Source organism: Schistocerca gregaria, chromosome 1 (assembly GCF_023897955.1).
Source record: "Schistocerca gregaria isolate iqSchGreg1 chromosome 1, iqSchGreg1.2, whole genome shotgun sequence".
Taxonomy (NCBI): Eukaryota; Metazoa; Arthropoda; class Insecta; order Orthoptera; family Acrididae; genus Schistocerca; species Schistocerca gregaria.
In genome coordinates this window covers 631,082,801-631,103,648 of record NC_064920.1, presented here as the reverse complement: position 1 = coordinate 631,103,648, position 20,848 = coordinate 631,082,801, and the positions used below count along the sequence as shown (strand labels likewise).

The following is a 20,848-nucleotide window of genomic DNA, read 5'->3' as shown; positions in this document are numbered from 1 at the left end:
CAGTCTACACGATTGCTGGCAATGGTGGTCTCACGGCCACGTGACACTACCGAGAGGGAAAAAACCGTGTTTGGTGGATGGCACTGGTGCATCGTACTGCATCTGTAACAGCGATTTGAGCAGCAGTTGATACCACAGTGACACAACGAAGTATTACAGATAGGTTACCTCAAGGACATCTCCGAACCAGACGCCCTCTAGCGTGCATTCCACTGACTCCAAACAACCACAGTTTGCGACGTCATTGGTGTCACGCGAGAGCTCATTAACGGTACCAGTGATGGCAGTGTGTTGATTAGGAGGCCAGTTGAGGGCATTCAACCAATCTGTCTGCATCTTAGACTCACTGGGCCTACACCTGCAGTTATGGTCTAGGGTGAGATTTCGTAGGACAGCAGGAGACCCCAGCGGTTATCCCAAGCACCCTAACTGGAAATCTGTGCATCTGCCAAGTGACTCGATATGCTGTGCAGCACTTCAGGAGAACAGCAGTCCAGGGGGTGCTTTCCAACAGGATAACGCTCGCCCACATACCGCTCTACAAGTGTCGACATATTGCCTTTGACCTCCTTGATCACCAGATTTGTCTCCAGTCGAGTACGTATGGGATATTATGGGATGACAACTCCAGCGTCAGTCACAGACTGTCCCTGTATTAACCGACCAAGTGCAACAGGCATGGAATCCATCCCTGTCTCCATGATTGCATTCAGCATTCTGGTGACTACACTGGTTATTAATGTACCAGCATTTCCCATTTGTAGTTGCTTGTCTCGTGCTTACGTTAACCTGTGGTTTATAATGTTAATCACTTAAAATGATTCTGAAATTTTATTACTTTACATTATCTATTTTTGGTGTTGCTATTTGTTCTGCGTCAGTGTATCTGGTTTGTCATTTATCATTCTGACAATAGAAGTTACAAAATACATTCCACAGTTAACAACACTTCGTCACACTAAACAGGTTAAGGTGGTGGAACAGTGTGAGTGTACTTTGTTTCTAGCGCTAAAATGTATTTTTAGTGCTACAGGTGGAAAAAAAGGTTCACCAGTATTACAGCGAGAGTACTTGCATGAAACATAGGCACACACTTAAGTAATGTTCAAATGGCTCTGAGCACTATGGGACTTAACATCGGAGGTCATCAGTCTCCTAGAACTTAGAAGTACTTATACCTAACTAACCTAAGGACATCACACACATCCACGACCGAGGCAGGATTCGAACCTACGACTGTAGCAGTCGCGCGGTTCCGAACTGAAGCGCCTAGAACCGCTCGGCCACCGCTGAATATCAACAGCAATACGGAATTCCTACACCGATCCCTAAAGTTTGTTTCCTCTGAATGGGACTAATTTTGACTTTAATTATTGTTTGAGAAAATATTTTTCTATGTTTATTTTCATTCTTCTTTTTTTCTCTCTATTTCTGACGTAACACCAGGGCTAACTGCAGCATTTAACTGAAAAGTTTATTTGTTTCAAGTTTGCAGAGAAAAACATGAACGAAGTCGCGCTGTAGACGCAGTTATTTCCCTAAATAACATTACTACCAGGAACTGGTAACGTCAGCATTTTTCCGTGAAAATCTGTATCAGTTTTAATCTCGCGTAAGAGCCACCATTAGCCAATCACTTGAAGAGCACTCACTACTTACGGATCTGCTGATAAGATCTTCTGGTACACAGCTGTAATTTAGACAGATAGCAGCATGATAACACAAGATTATCGGACGCTCAGAAGAAAAAGTATAAAACGTCGGTCCGAACTGGTGGCAGTGTGGTAACTGCAAAGCCAACATCAGACCTCGCCATGACCATGTGGAGTTCGGTTGCCGCTCTCCTGCTTCTGGGGCTGACGGCGACAGCCTCGGCCAGTAAGTCTTTCATATTGTACTGACTTTTTTAAGCAGTTTATCTAACTTGCACGATTTTATTCACTTCTGGCGACTTACAACACCCCATATCCTCAGCAATCATCTGTATTGCCTGTCCTGACCTTAACTGCTCCTGCAATTCATCACCTCTACTGCTATTCCTCCTGTTAGGTTCCACATCTCCCACTAAGTTTACACTTCCTGCAGCAAAACTTCCCACAGACTTTGTGAGTTTGTTAGTTACCCGCGTGTTTGCCTGACTGTTTGTTGGTCGTCATATTGACACACAAGAGGTGGAGCCCCTCTACGCCCACACCGGCATGATGGCCAACACAATAGGTCTACTGCCATCTCTACATAAGGGTTAGTATTCACTAAAGTGAGGTGTCGCAGGGTGTGGGTACTGCGATGTTTGCGTACGTCTGATTAAGGTTAACCAGTAATACCCGCTCATCTGGAGATAGACGGGTCGAAATCGAACGAAGGGTAGCGGTTTGAAGGGCAGAGGAAAAAAAGTGCCAAGGCAAGAGCCAAGGGAAAAAAACCTCTGCGATAGTTAGGTCGGGTGGTAAGAGCAGTAGCGGTTGTCTTGCTGCCTGCGATAGGTCGTGCAAGGATAGGTTTTGTTAGTAGTGGGTATCATGCATGTCGATACCTTGGTGTCGTGCGGTTGTACTGCTCGGAGGCTGGCGCTGGGTGCTGGTGTAGAGTCCTTGTTCAGCATCAGCAACCTGCAACAGTTAGGTTTATTATCGTTCTTGTGTCCGATAGGTCATATATCGGAAGCACAGTGTGAGGGAATGTTGGCAGATTGTTTTTGCGTCTGTGGGCGAGCTCGTCGATGTCCCTGCTGTGGCCTGTTGGTCGGCCCTAATAGCAGCTGGTAATTACCAGTCAGTGTTGGTGATACGCAGGGGCTTGCCGACGTTTGTCGCTTGTTTGCGTATGTTAGTTTACCATAGATGGCTATGCCCTAGCTGGCAGTGTCTTCGGACGCTTGTGCTTCCACCTATGGTTTTCGGCGCAGGACTATTTATAGACAGCATTACAGTACGATCTTTTTTACTAGGAATATGTATCATTGTAATATCTTCCATAAATGTGTGCCTACATGACATGTGTCCGCTCAATCTGATCCTCCAATCTTCAGTATAAGAAATTTAATAAAGATATAATGTTAAAAAGGAATCTTGAGTTTAAACAATTTACGAAACACTCATCTTATTTCATGTAATTGTCATGAACATTTACATTACTCACATTTTCACTGTATTTAGCCATTGGCCTCTAAGATATCGTTCGGTCGCCGTAAATAAACATAAACTGGTTCGTACTGCACATTACTATCCATAAACAAATATGCTGAAGGAAAAGAATCGCAATACCATGAATGAGTTGTGTGGCAGGAACGAAAGTTGATAGGCATGTTTCTACATTTGAAACATGATCTCTATTCCAGTCGCATAGCAGTGGCGATACTGGCGCTTCTGTGAGGACGCAAATCAGGAGTGCGTCAAATACACGCTGTAACGGACGTGAGCGTTAGTTGCCTTTGAGATCGGACATTGTGTGTTGGTTAGCCAAGAATGCCTTTAACGCAATAAAGAAGCCATTATCAATATCTCACCGAGTTTGAACTGGGTCGCGTAATGAGGCTGCTAGAAGCTGGATGTTCCTTCTGTAATATTGGAGAAACACTTGGCAGGAATGTAGCCACCGTTCATGACCGCTGGAGCGGCGGCCAAGATAGTTTACGTTCAGAAGAACACCAACCTCCGACGATCACGTGGCACTATCTAGAGGGAATACCATCGCGTTTGGCGTATGGCTCTGGCGCATGGTACTGCGTCCGAAGTTGGAATTTGAGCAGCAGATGACACCACAGTGACGTAACGAACTCTTGACACGTTTGTTATCAAGGACAGTTCCGAGCCAGAAGCCCAGAACAGTGTATATCTTTGACAACAAACAGCCGCCATTTGCGATTTCAGTGGTGTTACGCCAAAGGTCATTAGAGTATAGAGTGGAGGGGATGTGTTTTCTGATGAAAGCTGGTTCTGCCTCGGTCTGTCGTGTGTTGGTTATATGGAGGCCTGTTGAAGGCCTACAACCAACCTGACTTCATGCAAGACACACTGGATCTACACGTGGAGTTATGGTCTGGGGTTGCTATTTCGCACGGCAGTAGGAGTACTCTCGTGATCATCCCACGCACTCTGACTGCAAATATGTACGTCAGTCTGATGATTCGACCTACTGTGCTGCCATTCATGAACAGCATTCCAGGGGATGTTTTCCAAGACGATAACATACAGCTGTTGTTAGCCAACATGCTCTAAAGAGTATCGCCATGTTACCTTCGCCTGCTAGATCACCAAATATGTCTCCAATCGAGTACGTATGGGACATCATCGGACGACAACTCCAGCGTCATCCACAAACAGCATTAACCGTCTATGTATTGACCGACCAAGTGCAACAGGCACGGAACTTCATCCCACAAAATGGCATTCGGCACCTGTACAACAGAATGAATGAACGTTTGCATTCAACATTCTGCTCGTTGAACTGCTTATTTATGAACGAGCGTTTCATTTTTGCAGTGGCTTTTACATTAACCCGTGATGTTGTAGGGTTAATCGCGTATATATATGTTACCTAGACAAATGTATTCCCGAAATTTCATTGTTCTACATTAATTATTTTTTGATGTTGCGATTTTTTTTCCATCAGTGTACTTTGCGCACATGTTCGCACTAACGTGGACGGTGATCCAATTCGGACTTGTTCACTTTTTAAGAGCCAGTCTCGTAGAGCCCAATCTTAGTTGTTAAGCTCTCCATTTAATTGTTTTCGTAATTCGGTTGCAGTCCTTATCAAATGTTTCCTTTTCTTCTCCGGTCTTCCCAGTCTCACAATTTCACTTCTATACGATTATTTCTCTATTGCGTGCTAATATTTTATGTTCTGTTAAAAAGCGTTTCTCTCTTGCACCAGCCGGCCGGTGTGGCTGAGCGGTTCTGGGCGCTTCAGTCTGGAACCGCGCGATCGCTACGGTCGCAGGTTCGAATCCTGCCTCGGGCATGGATGTGTGTGATGTTCTTGGGCTAGTTAAGTTTAAGTAGTTCTCAGTTCTAGGGGACTGATGACCTCAGATGTTAAGTCCCATAGCGCTTAGAGCCATTTTTCTCTTGCACCAACCGGTACCTGATATTTTCTTGCTATGCCCAGCTTGTACAAACTAATATAATAGGTAACATATTTTTCCACTTCTATTATAACATCTTCCATACTTCTCCTGTTTACTTGGTCGATCTCTCATTTATCTATAACTTCTCATCACTTTCAATCACAATCTAAATTTTTTTCTACGTGGTGCATTTTCTTCTCAAAAATCTGCAAGTTTTATTGATTTTAGCGCCGAATGTTATATCATGTTTTAGCTTAGCCCTTAGTGTCTTTTACTATTGCACACTTATCATGGTCTGAAATTTCCTCTTCAGCTTTCAAGAAAAAGCGGGGGTGATACGTTTCTGCGTTGACATACACCATGCTCAACATATACTTGTAACTGATTCAACTGTGGGTTCTTGGTGAAACGCTGTATTTGGTATCAGCTACGTACCAGAAAATCGTCTTATAACTCGTAATCTAGGTCGTGCAGTAACAACAGAGTTTGTGAGACAAAATCAAAAATGTGTTTCGTTTAGTCAGCACAATACAGTTCTTTTAATTTATTTTTCACTTTTGATGCTCTAGAAAGATATTATCTTCACATTGTTCTGAGAAAGTTTCACGGTAATCTGTTCATGGCTTCTGGTACGCGACTATTCTTCTGCCGTGCGGAGGACGAAACCATACAAAATGTAATTCCTGATTTTAGTAATTCCTTCGTAATTTAATCAACTAACAATGATTACCTATGTTCTGTTTCACTCAGTACACTGTCAAATTTTAATCACTTTACTTGGTCAACTGTTTTATCCACATAAAACTCCTCTTCTTATTCTAACTAACTTGCAGAAAACAATCCATTCCTTCCACGTACTGCTGTACGACACTTAATACAGACTTCCATTAGCACTTCTTATGTCAACACCCTGACGTTTTACTTCTGGAAATTAAGTAAATTTTGCATGTGTATAAGTCTACCGTTGAGCAACGTAGATGTATCGGAGATTTTTAAAAATATATGACTCCGTATAACTCGAGTTCTGAAGTGACGCACTTGTTCGCTGTTTTTAGAAAGACATATACGAAGGTGGTTCAGTAAGTAAGTTAACAGGAGCACTTACGAATGTATAAATATTCCGCGTGAATTAAACTCCGTATCTACATAGAAGAGGCTATCAAAGGTTTCATACACCTGTCCCACTGAGCTTCGAAATATAGTTTCATGATGGAACTGGTGACAGATACACGGGCGAAGATTGAAGTGCGAATTGTGATAAGGTTTTTTCTTTTAAAGAAAACATATCAGCTACAGGTCATTGTCAATTAGCAAAAGTTTACGGTAGTTACGTAAATAGATGTGGTTAAGGTGCCATGATCTGATAAAGGATTTTTTTTTTCAAAAAAACACCAATCTAACCTTTGTCTTGCAAATAAAAATTTTACATGCATGTAGTCCACGTACTTTAATCACAGCATAACCTCTCGAGTTGAGAACAGTGCCAGAAAGCTCTTCGTTTTCGTCTTGGTCTTCTTGCGAAGAAACGCTGTTTTTATTCTACCCACAAATTCCCGAAAGCGTAAACCTAAGTTTTCAATTACTCGAAAGAGAAATTGGATTAAAAGAAACTTTAAAAATGAATTTTTTGTTAATGATGCAGAACTGCAAATCTTTGAATGTTATTCGCATTTGTCATCCGACACGACAGCATAGAAGTCTTTTGGAAGTTTCGTTTCTATTCATCCCATTGTTTCCACTCACCACATTTACGGTACTCTAAATCCTTAGAGACAAGTACTCGCTACATCAACATTCAGCTAACAACCTTGATCAACCACTTTTTGTGAAACATTTCGGGTTCGTTCTGTTTTTCACATCAGTTTGTTTACATCGCACCAAACCGCAACCCCGAGATACAGCAGCGCTTTCCTCCGTGTGTAGACGCAATGAGACGCCAGTACAGTAGCTACGGTGCATGATATCCTCTGGCGACGTCCAGTATCTACTTTCGCTCATGAAAGGAATTGCTCGCCTCAGTCTCTAAAATGAAAGCCTAATAGAATCCTTTGCTGTCCGTCTGTTTATTCGACTGTCCGACAATTAAGAACCTTTTTTCTCAGGAGTGCGTAGGCACCTTACGTTCAAAAATCTATGGTTTCTTGGCGGTGTAAAAATTATAAGATTGTAAGTCATTTCAATTAAAAGATACGGCCATTTATGTCACCTATTTTACCGTCTGAAAATCACTCACCAAAACCTATAGAGTACTTCCTGTTGAGACAAAATCGTGAAATTCGGCAAGAAGCGAGATTTAACACTACAAGTAAAATAAAAAATCTGAAACTTTTTGACCCTTCCTCACCTGAATTTTTCTTTACTTTGTAATGCTCTTAGGGGTTTTTCAATGATTTTAGACGACAGATTTATACAAAAATATGTGCCCGTTTTCAAGCTTATATTTTTTACACTTGGCTTCTTTTTATGCACCAAAACAACTAATTTTGATATTCACGGTAAATGATAACAGCCAAGCAGTTGCAGGATTAAGGTTTATTGAAATCCTTGACCACGGTTTCGGTATATCTAAATATACCTTCATCAGAAGCAAAAATACGGTAAAATCACATCCTGTAGTGGAGATACATAAAACGGTCGGGCCAAAGGCGTCGTCAGTAGTTCAAATTGAAATATCACCTCCATCTCTAAGAATAATTTTCCATTCGATTGTTTTATGTATGCAGTCCACTTATGTAAGGGAATGAAACGCCTACAGCCATCCTTATGATGTCATTTATGTACGGTTGGAGAGACAGCATCGCGGTTACAGGCAGTCTGCGAAAACTAGTTATAGATGTTGGCCCCTGATGCATCGTGTATACGGATGATGTTAACCCCTTGCATCACCTAAGGCCTGAAGGTGGTGCACTGAAGCACGGAAACTGGTAGCGATACAATAAATGACATCATAAGGACAGTTGTAGGTGTTTCGTTTCTTTACACAATAATATTCAGTTATACAGTGAACTATAACTAACCAACCGCTTCCGTGCATTCTGGCTGTCACAAGCACCTGTGTGGTGTTGCATTGATTTGTTGATATTTTTACAGTGATGACCAACAGCTGACAGCACTTGTGCATGATGAAAAGACTACACATCCCCAAATGCGTACGTACATAAGATTTCCATTGGGGAAAAATACACTGAAGATCCAAAGAAACTGGTACATATGCCTAATATTGTCTAAGGCTCCAGCGATCATGCGAAACTGCCGCAACACGACGTGGTGTGGACTCGACTAATGTCTGAAGTAGTGATGGAGAGAACTGACACCATGATTCCTGCAGGGCTGTCCATAAATCCCTAAGAGTACGAGGGGCTGGGGATCTCTTCTGAACAGCACGTTGCAAGGCATCCCAGATATGCTCAATCATGTTCATGTCTGGTGAGTTTGGCGGCCAACGTAAGTGTTTAAACTCAGAAGAGAGTTCCTGGAGCCACTCTGTAGAAATTCTGGACGTACGGGGTGTCGCATTGTCCTGCTGGAATTGCCCAAATCCGTCGGAATGCACAATGGGTATGAATGTATGCAGATGATCAGACTGGATGCTTGCGTACGTGTCACCTGTCAGAGTCGTATCTGGACGTATCAGGTGCCCCATATCACTCCATCTGCACACGCCCCAGACCATTTCAGAGCCTCCACCAGCTCGAACAGTCCTCTGCTGACATGCAGGATCCATGGATTCATGTGGTTGTCTCCATATCTGCACACGTCCATCCGTTCGATGCAATTTGAAACGAGACTCATCTGACCAGGCAACATGTTTCCAGTGATCAACAGTCCAATGTCGGTGTTGACGGGATGCCTTCGGCTCCGAAAGCCTATATCGGTGATGTTCCGTTGAGTGGTTGGCACGCTGACACTTATTGATGGCCCAGCGTTTTGCGAAAGGGTTGCATTTCTGTCATGTCGAAAAATTCTCTTCGGTTGTTGTTCTTGAAGAATGTTTTTACGGCCGCAGCGATGTCGGAGTTTTGTTGTTTTACCGGCTTCCTGATATTCACGGTACGCTCGTGAAATGGTCGTACGGGAAAATTCCCACTTTATCGCTACCTCGGAGATGCTGTGTCCTAACGCTCGTGCGCCGACTATAACCCCACGTTCAGACTCACTGAAATCATGACAGCCTGCCACTGTAGCAGCAGTAACCGATCCACCAGTTGCGACAGACACATCTTCTCTTACATATGCGTTGCCGACCACGACGGCGTATTTGTCTGTTTACATATATCTGCATTTGAATACGAGTGCCCATACCAGTTTCTTTGATGCTTCAGTGTATTTCTGTTGCAGTTAAGACACATTAAAAGATTATATACGCAGTTGTAGCCAGAGCGTGTGAAAGGATTAAACTGTAACTGTATTACACAGATAATATCCGTCTCCCATTTGCATTCATCACTCTTCAAAATATAATAGACGAATATTACTGTACGTTAACATGAAATGTAAGTTGCAATCACGTTGAAGTAACTAAATAAAAAGTGTTTTATTATTTCTTCTCTCTCTCTCTCTCTCTCCTTCTCTCTCAAAATATATATATATATATATATATATATATATATATATATATATATATATATATATTCCTGGAAATTGAAATAAGAACACCGTGAATTCATTGTCCCAGGAAGGGGAAACTTTATTGACACATTCCTCGGGTCAGATACATCACATGATCACACTGACAGAACCACAGGCACAGGCAACAGAGCATGCACAATGTCGGCACTAGTACAGTGTATATCCACCTTTCGCAGCAATGCAGGCTGCTATTCTCCCATGGAGACGATCGTAGAGATGCTGGATGTAGTCCTGTGGAACGGCTTGCCATGCCATTTCCACCTGGCGCCTCAGTTGGATCAGCGTTCGTGCTGGACGTGCAGACCGCGTGAGACGACGCTTCATCCAGTCCCAAACATGCTCAATGGGGGACAGATCCGGAGATCTTGCTGGCCAGGGTAGTTGACTTACACCTTCTAGAGCACGTTGGGTGGCACGGGATACATGCGGACGTGCATTGTCCTGTTGGAACAGCAAGTTCCCTTGCCGGTCTAGGAATGGTAGAACGATGGGTTCGATGACGATTTGGATGCACCGTGCACTATTCAGTGTCCCCTCGACGATCACCAGAGGTGTACGGCCAGTGTAGGAGATCGCTCCCCACACCATGATGCCGGGTGTTGGCCCTGTGTGCCTCGGTCGTATGCAGTCCTGATTGTGGACGCTCACCTGCACGGCGCCAAACACGCATACAACCATCATTGGCACCAAGGCAGAAGCGACTCTCATCGCTGAAGACGACACGTCTCCATTCGTCCCTCCATTCACGCCTGTCGCGATACCACTGGAGGCGGGCTGCACGATGTTTGGGCGTGAGCGGAAAACGGCCTAACGGTGTGCGGGACCGTAGCCCAGCTTCATGGAGACGGTTGCGAATGGTCCTCGCCGATACCCCAGGAGCAACAGTGTCCCTGATTTGCTGGGAAGTGGCGGTGCGGTCCCCTACGGCACTGCGTAGGATCCTACGGTCTTGGCGTGCATCCGTGCGTCGCTGCGGTCCGGTCCCAGGTCGACGGGCACGTGCACCTTCCGCCGACCACTGGCGACAACATCGATGTACTGTGGAGACCTCACGCCCCACGTGTTGAGCAATTCGGTGGTACGTCCACCCGGCCTCCCGCATGCCCACTATACGCCCTCGCTCAAAGTCCGTCAACTGCACATACGGTTCACGTCCACGCTGTCGCGGCATGCTACCAGTGTTAAAGACTGCGATGGAGCTCCGTATGCCACGGCAAACTGGCTGACACTGACGGCGGCGGTGCACAAATGCTGCGCAGCTAGCGCCATTCGACGGCCAACACCGCGGTTCCTGGTGTGTCCGCTGTGCCGTGCGTGTGTTCATTGCTTGTACAGCCCTCTCGCAGTGTCCGGAGCAAGTATGGTGGGTCTGACACACCGGTGTCAATGTGTTCTTTTTTCCATTTCCAGGAGTGTATATACTGCACTCCCTTGATCGTTTCTTTTTGAATGTCCAGGCTACGTTGAGAAACTAATGTAGAGATTTTGATACGGTCTTGGAATTCCCGGGATCAATATTATGCCAATTTCGATATCAATAAATGTATGGGTAAACTATATATAAGGTGTCCCGTTTATCTTGCTCACCCGAAACAACTTTTATCTGATACGTCAAATGAAAAATTGCTTCAACCAAAGATTTTTGACATCATTGGGTAGTTCTTGCTGAGGGTATACGTTTTATGTATCTCCGTAGATGTAGGTGATATAGGGTAGACGTTAAATTTTTTGAATGCAACCATGTACATTTCATTCAAGATTACACACACTCTCTCCAAGAGTTATTGAAAAATATATGACTCAGTACAATTTTATCCGAAAGTAGTAGCTATAGAAATGATAAATAATACGTGTCTTCTCTACTTTAAATATCCCTTCAATGGATTTTATTAACTAAATCATTTGACCTCTTCAAGACACATTTGAAACTTTTACAAATTTTCAGTAAACATTGAATACGACAGTAATATAATGCACAGTAATTGGATCTTATTGTGTAGTATCTTATTACAGTACTTATGACAATGCAGAAGTAAAATGGCCCTTTGTAGTAACTTTTCCTGTGGTACTACCACTGCATGGAAAACAGATCATTTACATCACATGAGCAAAATAACGACCACTGGCTTTTATACATAGGGTCACTCTGCGGATGAAGGACGCACTACATCATGCTACAACTTCCTCTGTGATGTCTGTAAAAGCATTAATAATGCGTTACTGCATGTCGTCCGGTGTTGTTCGAACAGTTTGGTAGACAGCATCCTTGACAGCTACCCACAGAAAACAGTCCAACAGTGTAAGATCCGGAGATCGGGCAGGCCAAAATAGCTAGCCCGCCGCGTTTGGTCGACCTACCTGGGTATTTACGGTCCCGATTTTGTCGTGCTTGTAAGGCGTTAGGGGCAGGGACATATGCTGATACCACATGACTATCCTTTCATTCGGAGGTATGGCGTCCAAGAGAACAGGAAGTGTGTTTCTTAAAAATCGGGCATATTGTCTACTATTTTGGTTGCCACTTACATTAAAGAAAGATCCGGTAGTGGTATCTCCAATAATTCCGCACCAAACACTAACGTTCCATGGACGTTGATGCCCTACCTGTCGTAGCCATCGCCGGTTGTTGATGGATCAATAATGCATATTTGCCATATTGACAATTCGTTTGCTGGAGAATGGCACCTCGTCGTTAAAAAGAACATCTGAGAAGAAAATAAGATTAGTCAAAAGTTGTTGCTGAACACACTGCAAAACTGAATCCTTTTGTTGAAGTCATTCCCACGAAAATTTTGGTGTAAATGAACATGGTGAGGATGGAATTTATGACGTTGCAGAATGCGATGTGCGCTTGTTTTCGAGACACTAACTTCACGTTGAATTCGTCGTGTGCTGACTTAGGAGTCACGGCTACGGCAGCGAACACAGCGACCTCAGCAGCTTTGTCCGTTCGTGTTCTACGACGATTTCGAGGCCTTGCGTTTAAATTTCCCGTTTCACATCGGCGAGAAACGAGTCGACCAAACATCTACCGAGAAGGCGATAGCTTATCAGGGAATCGTCTGCGGTACAGTAGTTGTGCCTGAACATAATTTCGCGCGCCTACAGTAAATTATAGGACAGTAAAACAGAAGACAGACGTAATAATAATCAGAATGTTCTCTAACAGTCTGAACACAAAAATGCAAGTTACAAATTTAATTCATGTCGACGTACGATCTCCGTAGATCAGCAGCATCTCTACATTATCGTTACGCGTGTACTTTATACACCTTTAAACAACAAAAACTGTTTTCACTATGTGCACTACCGCCGTGCAGTTACTAAGTTTTTCTGATGCAGACTAATTGGTATGCAGAGCACTTTACACTAAAACAACAAGAAATGGGGTGCGCGCGGAGGGAGGGGGTGGAGAGGAGGCAGGAGAGATGAGTACGTCTGTTTACATGGGTCGGAAACCATAAACAAAACCCACACCTCCACTACAGCACCACATTGGGTACGTAATTTGTACACTCAAGACAGTAAACTGTTTGGTTTCTCCTTAAACTGTGTACTCTTCATCGTTTGCACATCTACGTTTTATTGATAAAAATGATACATTCTCGAAATGCTGTTGGAGAGGGCAAGTGCATTCTTGAATAAAATGTCCATGGCTCCACTTAAAAAATTTAACCTCTACCCCGTATCTCCTGCATCTGTGGGATACATGAAACATATACCCTGTGCAAGAACTACCCAGTGATCTTAAAAAAGTTGATTGAAACAATTTTACTTATAGTGCTTCAGAAAAAAGTTGTTTTGGGCGAGCATGGTAAATAGACACGCTCATAATTAAGTAGGTACGGGACCATCTCACAATTGGCCAATTTTTTTTTTTAACCTCCACCTCGCCCTATCATCTTTCCACGTCACGTCTACCCTGCTAACACGACCTTGACCTGCAGCATACCAAGCGCTGCGCGGCCGGATCGAAGGCTGTGCTATTAACCGGCCGTGGGCCGGCCTGTGTCTCTCTTTCCAACAGCGAGCGTGTCGTGCTATTGGGGCTCGTGGTCGACGTACCGCGCGGGCCCAGCTAACGTAGAGGTGGCCGACATCGACACCACGCTCTGCACGCAGGCGGTCTACGCCTTCGCTGGCCTCGACGAGACGACCAACAGCATCGTGTCCCTCGACCCCTACAACGACCTGGAGGAGAACTACGGCAAAGGCAACTACAAGAAATTCACCGCGCTCGCCGACCAGGGCGTCGTGCCGCTGCTCGGCGTCGGAGGATGGAACGAAGGCTCCGTCAAGTACTCCACGGTAAGTATCCACACACCGGCAGCAATGATTAGGACTTCACAGGAGCGTAGGCCCTCGGGACAGGAGAACACGCGGTGCGTGACTGCATCATATTTAAAAAGAAAACTTCCAACATTTTGGCTGTTATTGCAGAGGGCCTTCATCAGGGTGACCATTCTGGCATGTCGTAGCTGCTTTATGATTATTACTTGAAAATGGCTGCGCGTCTTGCCATCCTACATATTACACTCAAGTCATAAAAGTGGTGGGATACCTCCCAAAGTCATGTCGGACCTCCCTTTGCCCAGTGAATTGCATCAACTCGACGTGATATGGACTCAACTACTCGATGGAAGTCTCCTACAGAAGTACTGACCCATGCTGCCTCTTCAGTCGTCCAGAATTGTGCAAGTGGTTCAAATGGCTCTGAGCACTATGGGACTTAACATATATGGTCATCAGTCCCCTAGAACTTAGAACTACTTAAACCTAACTAACCTAAGGACAGCACACAACACCCAGCCATCACGAGGCAAAGAAAATCCCTGACCCCGCCGGGAGTCGAACCCGGAAACCCGGGCGTGGGAAGCGAGAACGCTACCGCACGACCATGAGATGCGGGCTTTTGCAAGTGTTACCGATGCAGGATTTTGAGCTCGAACTTAGCTGTCGATTATGTCCCAAAAATGTTCAAGGGGTTTCATGTCAGACGATCTCGATGGCTACGTCATTCTCTCGAAGTGTCCAGAATTTTCTTCAAACCTGACGCGAACAGTTGCGGCCCAGTGACGTGGCCTATTGTCATCCAAAAAAATGTCATTGTTGTTTTGGAAAGTGAAGTCCGTGGATAGCTAAAAATGGTCTCCAAGTAGTCGAACGTAGCCATTGCCAATAACGATCGGGTCGGTTGCACCAGAGGACCCAGTACATTCCATGTAAACACAGAACACACCATCATGGAGCCACCACCAGCTTTCACAGTGGCTTGTTGACAATTTGGGTCCATAGCTTCTTGGGGTTTGCGCCACTTTCGAACCATACCATAAATATAAAGCGGCAACAACAACTCAGCAGTAATCAGCTTGATACCGTGCAATAGCAGTCGAAACGTTGGTAGTTCTGTAATATACGACACGGTCACCCATACACGCACAAGTACTAAATTCAAATGGAGACTCTCTTAAGCAGTATAACTACTGTAAAGGCAAAATACTATAAGTGTGTTTCGTAGTCGTGCTTCTCAGCTGCAGCTTGATCACTTGTTTTCGTTCCTTCTACCTCTCTTCGATTTTACAACAGGTGTTAGATTAATAGTGGATGGAACTAAAAGGGGTTGAATGAGTGATGAAGTAAGAGGTTGGAAGCTTGGTCCTGAAACGTATATTAAACGACAGACTAAACTCTGAACCGTGAGCCGGCCGCGGTGGTCTCGCGGTTCTAGGCGCGCAGTCTGGAACCGTGCGACTGCTACGGTCGCAGGTTCGAATCCTGCCTCGGGCATGGATGTGTGTGATGTCCTTAGGTTAGTTAGGTTTAAGTAGTTCTAAGTTCTAGGGGACTGATGACCACAGCAGTTGAGTCCCATAGTGCTCAGAGCCATTTGAACCATTTTGAACCGTTGTCTACACCGATATTTCGTAATACGGAGTATGTCTTAAAATTTCGGAGAATGACAACATTTAAAAAAAAAGGAACATTTTTCTCCAGTTTGCAACGGACCCTTTGTTGGTCGGACGAGGCTTTCGGTCATAGCCTTGTTCGCAGAACAGATTCGAAACCTTCAGTGCCAAGATCGTTCTAATTATAACGTCAGAACTCCACTGGGTACCTAATGGCACAAAAAATTGACTTACAATAAATAAGTTTATGTAAAATACGTACTTTCGCGACGGAAACAAACGGGTTTACCTCTGCACGGATGGAGAAAGCTGCACGTGCGTGAATTCCATTAGAATCTTGCACATACAGGGATGCTATAACTCCAGTAAATGTAAGGGACATGTGATCTCATTCCTGACTCTTCTTCAGACACTACCTATGTGTTATTTTCCTAAACTGATTAAGTTACTCAAACAAATCATTCAAAATCATATTGTACCACCATAATCTGTTATGAATAACCTCTTTTGTAGCTACTATTGCGAATCGTCGTCAGACACAACAAGTTCTTCAGTCTTTGGCCTAATTACGATTTGTGTTATTCGAAATTGATAGCAAGACTCTCTACAGCAGCTGATGGTGGTACAACATGATTTTCGATAACTATCTATAAGCTGTAGGCCACGACCTACTGAAAATACATGAATTCCAATTAAAAACGAAAGTGCTTAACCAAAATATGGTGCAGCGCCTCTTCTTATTACAGGTGCAACAAAGGAGTGTATAGAACGTTACATTACTACTTGTTCCATAGATCATGAATACAACATTTCGTAATGAACTGGGACGTGTCAGTTTAACGTAAATGATATAGTAATCTTTTTTACAGTTACTGTCTCATGTCTAAAAATTTACCTATTGACTATAAGACGTCGTTCAGAAATTCTTTTAATAATTTGTTTTTAAAGGCTGGTTGGCTATCTGTCAGACTTTTAATGCTGTTTGGTAAATGACCAAGACTTTTGTAGCAGCATACTTCACCCCTTTCTATGCCAACTCATATTTAACCCGCAATAGTGAAGATTATGCTTTCTTCTAGTGTTGTAGCTACACACTTTGCTGTTATTTTTTAATTGGAATATCATAAGTGAATATATGTATTGTGAAGCAACTGTGAATATCCCTAATTTCTTAAATAAAAGTCTGCAAGGTGATCTTGAGTGGTCTCCAGCTATTATTCCAGTCCCCCACGCTTATTAGATTCTCATCTCCCTTTACATACTGAATTACCCGTTCAGTATCCTCATATACTTTCTCTATCTCTTCATCTTCTGCTTGCAATGTTGGCATGCGTAGCTGAACTGTTTATGTTGGTGATGGTTTACTGTTGGTTCTGATAAGAACAACTCCATCACAGAAATACCTGCAATAATTCACTGCCTGCGCTACCTCTGTGTTCGTAACAAATAATATTCTCTTTATAACATTTTCTGGTGTTGCTGATATTACACTATGCTCGTCTGGCCAGGACTACTTTTCTTCTTCCTACTTCACTTCACCGATCCCCACTGTATCTACACTTAACTATTTCGTTTCTCTTTTCACATTTTCTAGCTTCCCTACCAAGAAAAAACTTCTGGAATTTTACTCTCCGACTCGTAGAATGTTACCCTTCCGTTGTTTTTCAATATGTGGTTACTTCCTCCTCGACTGTCCTCTTCCAGAGATCGGAATGGGGAACTAATCCGGATCTTTTGCCAATATAGAGATCATCGTGACAATTATTCAAATACAGGGCACATGTCCTGTGGATATGCATTGTGTGTCTTTAATGCTGTGGTTTCCACTGCGTTATGCATCCTCATGCTGTTTATCATTGATATTTCTTCCGCATTTGGAGGCAGTTTCCCACAGAAGAGCAACAGGGCGCATTGAAACGCAGTCCGCTCCACCGCCCTATTTGCGAAGTCGTTGGCAGCACGAGGGTGATTACACCTGAAGTTTTCGGTCAACATCCTTTGCTTGTGACCATAAAACCTAACTCCACGTTTCCAAATATATTTCTTATTTCGATGATTATTATAATTTATTGTTTGGCAATCATTGGCTGAGAGAAAATTCCTTGATTAGCCATTCTATGGGAGCAACAGCCTTTGCTCGATAATTTCCAATTAAGCATAGACAGTGCATGTGTCTTGATAACAAACCTTTGAACCTTGGTCGTGTTTTCGATACCACAAAACTTTAGCCTGTATTGTGAAATGTGGTGGTCACTGACAAGTTACCGTTCACGTTAGTGACCTAATGTTTTTGTAGCAATATTCCGATAAAAAACTATATCGAAGAACTGACCCATCAACACTAACACAGTAATATGGGGGCAGTACAATTTAGAGACTTTGTAGCCATCTCTGTAGCACAGTATTCATGTTTCATCTACATGTCATCAATAAGTTACATGCTTTTTGTAACAGTAAGAAAATGGGATGAGCCCCATTACTACACAACAGTCCCATTGGAACTGCTATTCTATCTTGTTCCGGGATACAAAACAGGCAAAATACTGCTATTTTCTTTCTGGACACCTGGAACTTATTCACTGTTTTAATTGTATCTTTATTTAGGGCCCGTAACCACACATTATAGAAGAATTTCCAGAGTCAGAGCACGGAGAAAAGTAATAACATCCCATAAGCATCAAAATGTACGTATCTCAAGCTATACTACGTTTCTGTATCACTCGTGAGCAGAATCAATGCCGATATCTAAGAAAATTGAAATTTTATCCTAAATTATACAGCACTCCTGCCTTAGCGACAGCATTCGATTGTCTCACCCAGAACAAAGAAGACAACCGAACCCAGACCTGCTAAAGAACGTAAAGGCCATCAGTCTGCCGTCGTGGTTCAAAAGTATTTAATGGTAATGATAAAGTCGGACAAAGGAATATTATTGCTCGTAAGAATGTATATGCATCGTAATGCATTTCCATCAGTGCTGCTAATGCTACCTGCAAATACATACGAACAATGTTGCTATTGAAAAACTAAAGTTCGACAGCATGCAATGTGACAGCTATTGACCAGTTCGCTAGAAGACACAGCTCACAAAGAGCGTACAAGGAAAATGTTAGATTCATAGCAATGTATTTCCCATTTTCTCAGATCAAATCAGTTTTTAAAAGCTTCTGCGTTCTATACAATGGCAATATTTCAAGCGTTCTGGACAGCTTAAATACAAGGATTATGTTTTGGTAATATCAATTTCAGGTTACTTCTTCACAAACTTGAAGCTAGAATGAAACAACGTAAGAGATGTAAATTCATTTGGATAAATAATTCTTTATTTTCAACAAATAGCTACTATCTCAGGTTCACCATTCTAAATTGTTAAAGTTCATATACAGTACTAAAATAATGGAATTTCCGAAGTTGGTTACTGAATAGAGTCAACAGATCTTGAAGATATCAGCTGAAAGCTGAGCACGAGGCATCAGGAAGAAATATTTGTGTGTAATGCTCCCATTAAATCCGAAAACAATATTTTTCGTCAAAATCAACATTTCAAACTGTAACATCATATTTCCTCTTAGGAAGCCCATATTTCAGTCAGTAAAGTAAAACATTTATTTCGAGTAACTTCACTTCTAAAATCTAAGTTTAAGAATGGTGATAACCTTAAATTCCACAAAACAGTGAGTATGGTAGAATGCCGCACTAGTGTTTTTCAAAGACTGACGCAATTTACCCAAGTAAAGAAACCTTTTTTTCCAAGACGGACATTATGCAAGCATAACAGGAATGAAAACATTCTGATTCAAAAGTACACCATTAAAAAAGCTTTCAAATAACTACTGTGTTCGTGGTAGTAGGAAGTAGTGACTAACGCGATTATCACCACCAATGAAGAGAGTCCGCAGTTCTCCATGCTATTCTATTCCGCGCAATCCTCTTCATCTCCCAGTACTTACTGCAACCTACATCCTTCTGAATCGGCTTAGTGTATTCATCTCTTGGTCTACCTCTACGATTTTTATACTCCACGCTTCCCTCTAGTACTAAATTGGTGACCCCTTGATGCCTCAGAACGTGTCCTTCCAACCGATTCCTTCTTCTAGACAAGTTATGGCACAAATTCCTCTTTTCCCAATTCTGTTCAGTACCTCACCATTAGTTAAGCGATCTACCGATGTAATCTTCAGCATTTTTCTATAGGACCACATTTCATAAGTTTCTATTCTCTTCTTGTCTGCACTGTTTATCGTACATGTTTCACATCCGTAAATGGCAACACTCCATACAAATACTTTCACAAGAAACTTCCTGGCCCTTAAATCTATACGCCATGTTAACAAATTTCTCTTCTTCAGAAATGCTTTCCTTGACATCACCAGTCTACATTTTACATCCCCTCTACTTCGACCATCGTCAGTTATATCGGTGCCCAAATAGCAAAACTCGTCTACTACTTTAAGTGTCTCATTTCCTAATATAATTCCCTCAGCATCACCTGATTTAATTCGAATACATTCCATTATCCTCGTTTTGCTTTTGTTGATGTTCACCTTATATCTTCCTTTCAAGACACTGTCCATTCCGTTCAACTGTTCTTCCAAGTCCTTTGCTGTTCTAACAGAATTACAATGTCATCGCAAACCTCAAGGTTTTTATTTCTTCTCCCTGGATTTTAATGCCTATTCCATATTTTTCTTTTGCTTCCTTCACTGCTTGCTCAATACACAATTGTAAAGAGACTTTCGTCCGTATCACCTTTAGAATTTGAAAGAGTGTATTCCAGTCAACATTGTCAAACTCTTTCTCTAAGTCTACAAATGCTTTAACCGTAGGTTTGCCTTTTCTGAATCTAAGATACGTCGTAGGGTCAGTATTGCCTCGCATGTTCCTACATTTCTACGGAATCCAGATTGATCTTCCCCGAGGTTGGCTTCTACCAGTCTTTCCAATCGTCTGTGAAGAATTCGTGTTAGTATTTAGCAACCGTGACTTATTACACTGATAGTTCGGTAATTTTCTCACCTGTCAGAATCTGCTTTCTTTGGAATTGGAATTATTATATTCTTCTTGAAGTCTGAGGGTATTTGTCCTGTCTCATACATCTTGCTCACCAGATGGAAGAATTTTGTCATGGCTGGCTCTCCAAAGGCTATCAGTAGTTATAACGGAATGTCATTTACTCCCGGGGGTTTATTTCAACTTAGGTCATCCAGTGCTCTGTCAAATTCTTCGCGCAGTATCATATCTCCCA

At 42.8% G+C, this 20,848-nt stretch overlaps 1 protein-coding gene across 1 annotated transcript in view; it reads left to right on the top strand.

Moving 5' to 3' along the window:
* Positions 1-1,701: 1,701 nt before the first annotated feature.
* LOC126360029 (chitotriosidase-1-like) overlaps positions 1,702-20,848 on the top strand; it is a 62,883-nt gene continuing 43,736 nt past the window's right edge. The window contains exons 1-2 of the mRNA XM_050007675.1: positions 1,702-1,878; positions 13,725-14,005. Of these exons, the coding sequence (XP_049863632.1) occupies positions 1,815-1,878; positions 13,725-14,005 (345 nt within the window). The 5' untranslated portion in view covers positions 1,702-1,814. The remainder of the gene's footprint in view (positions 1,879-13,724; positions 14,006-20,848) is intronic.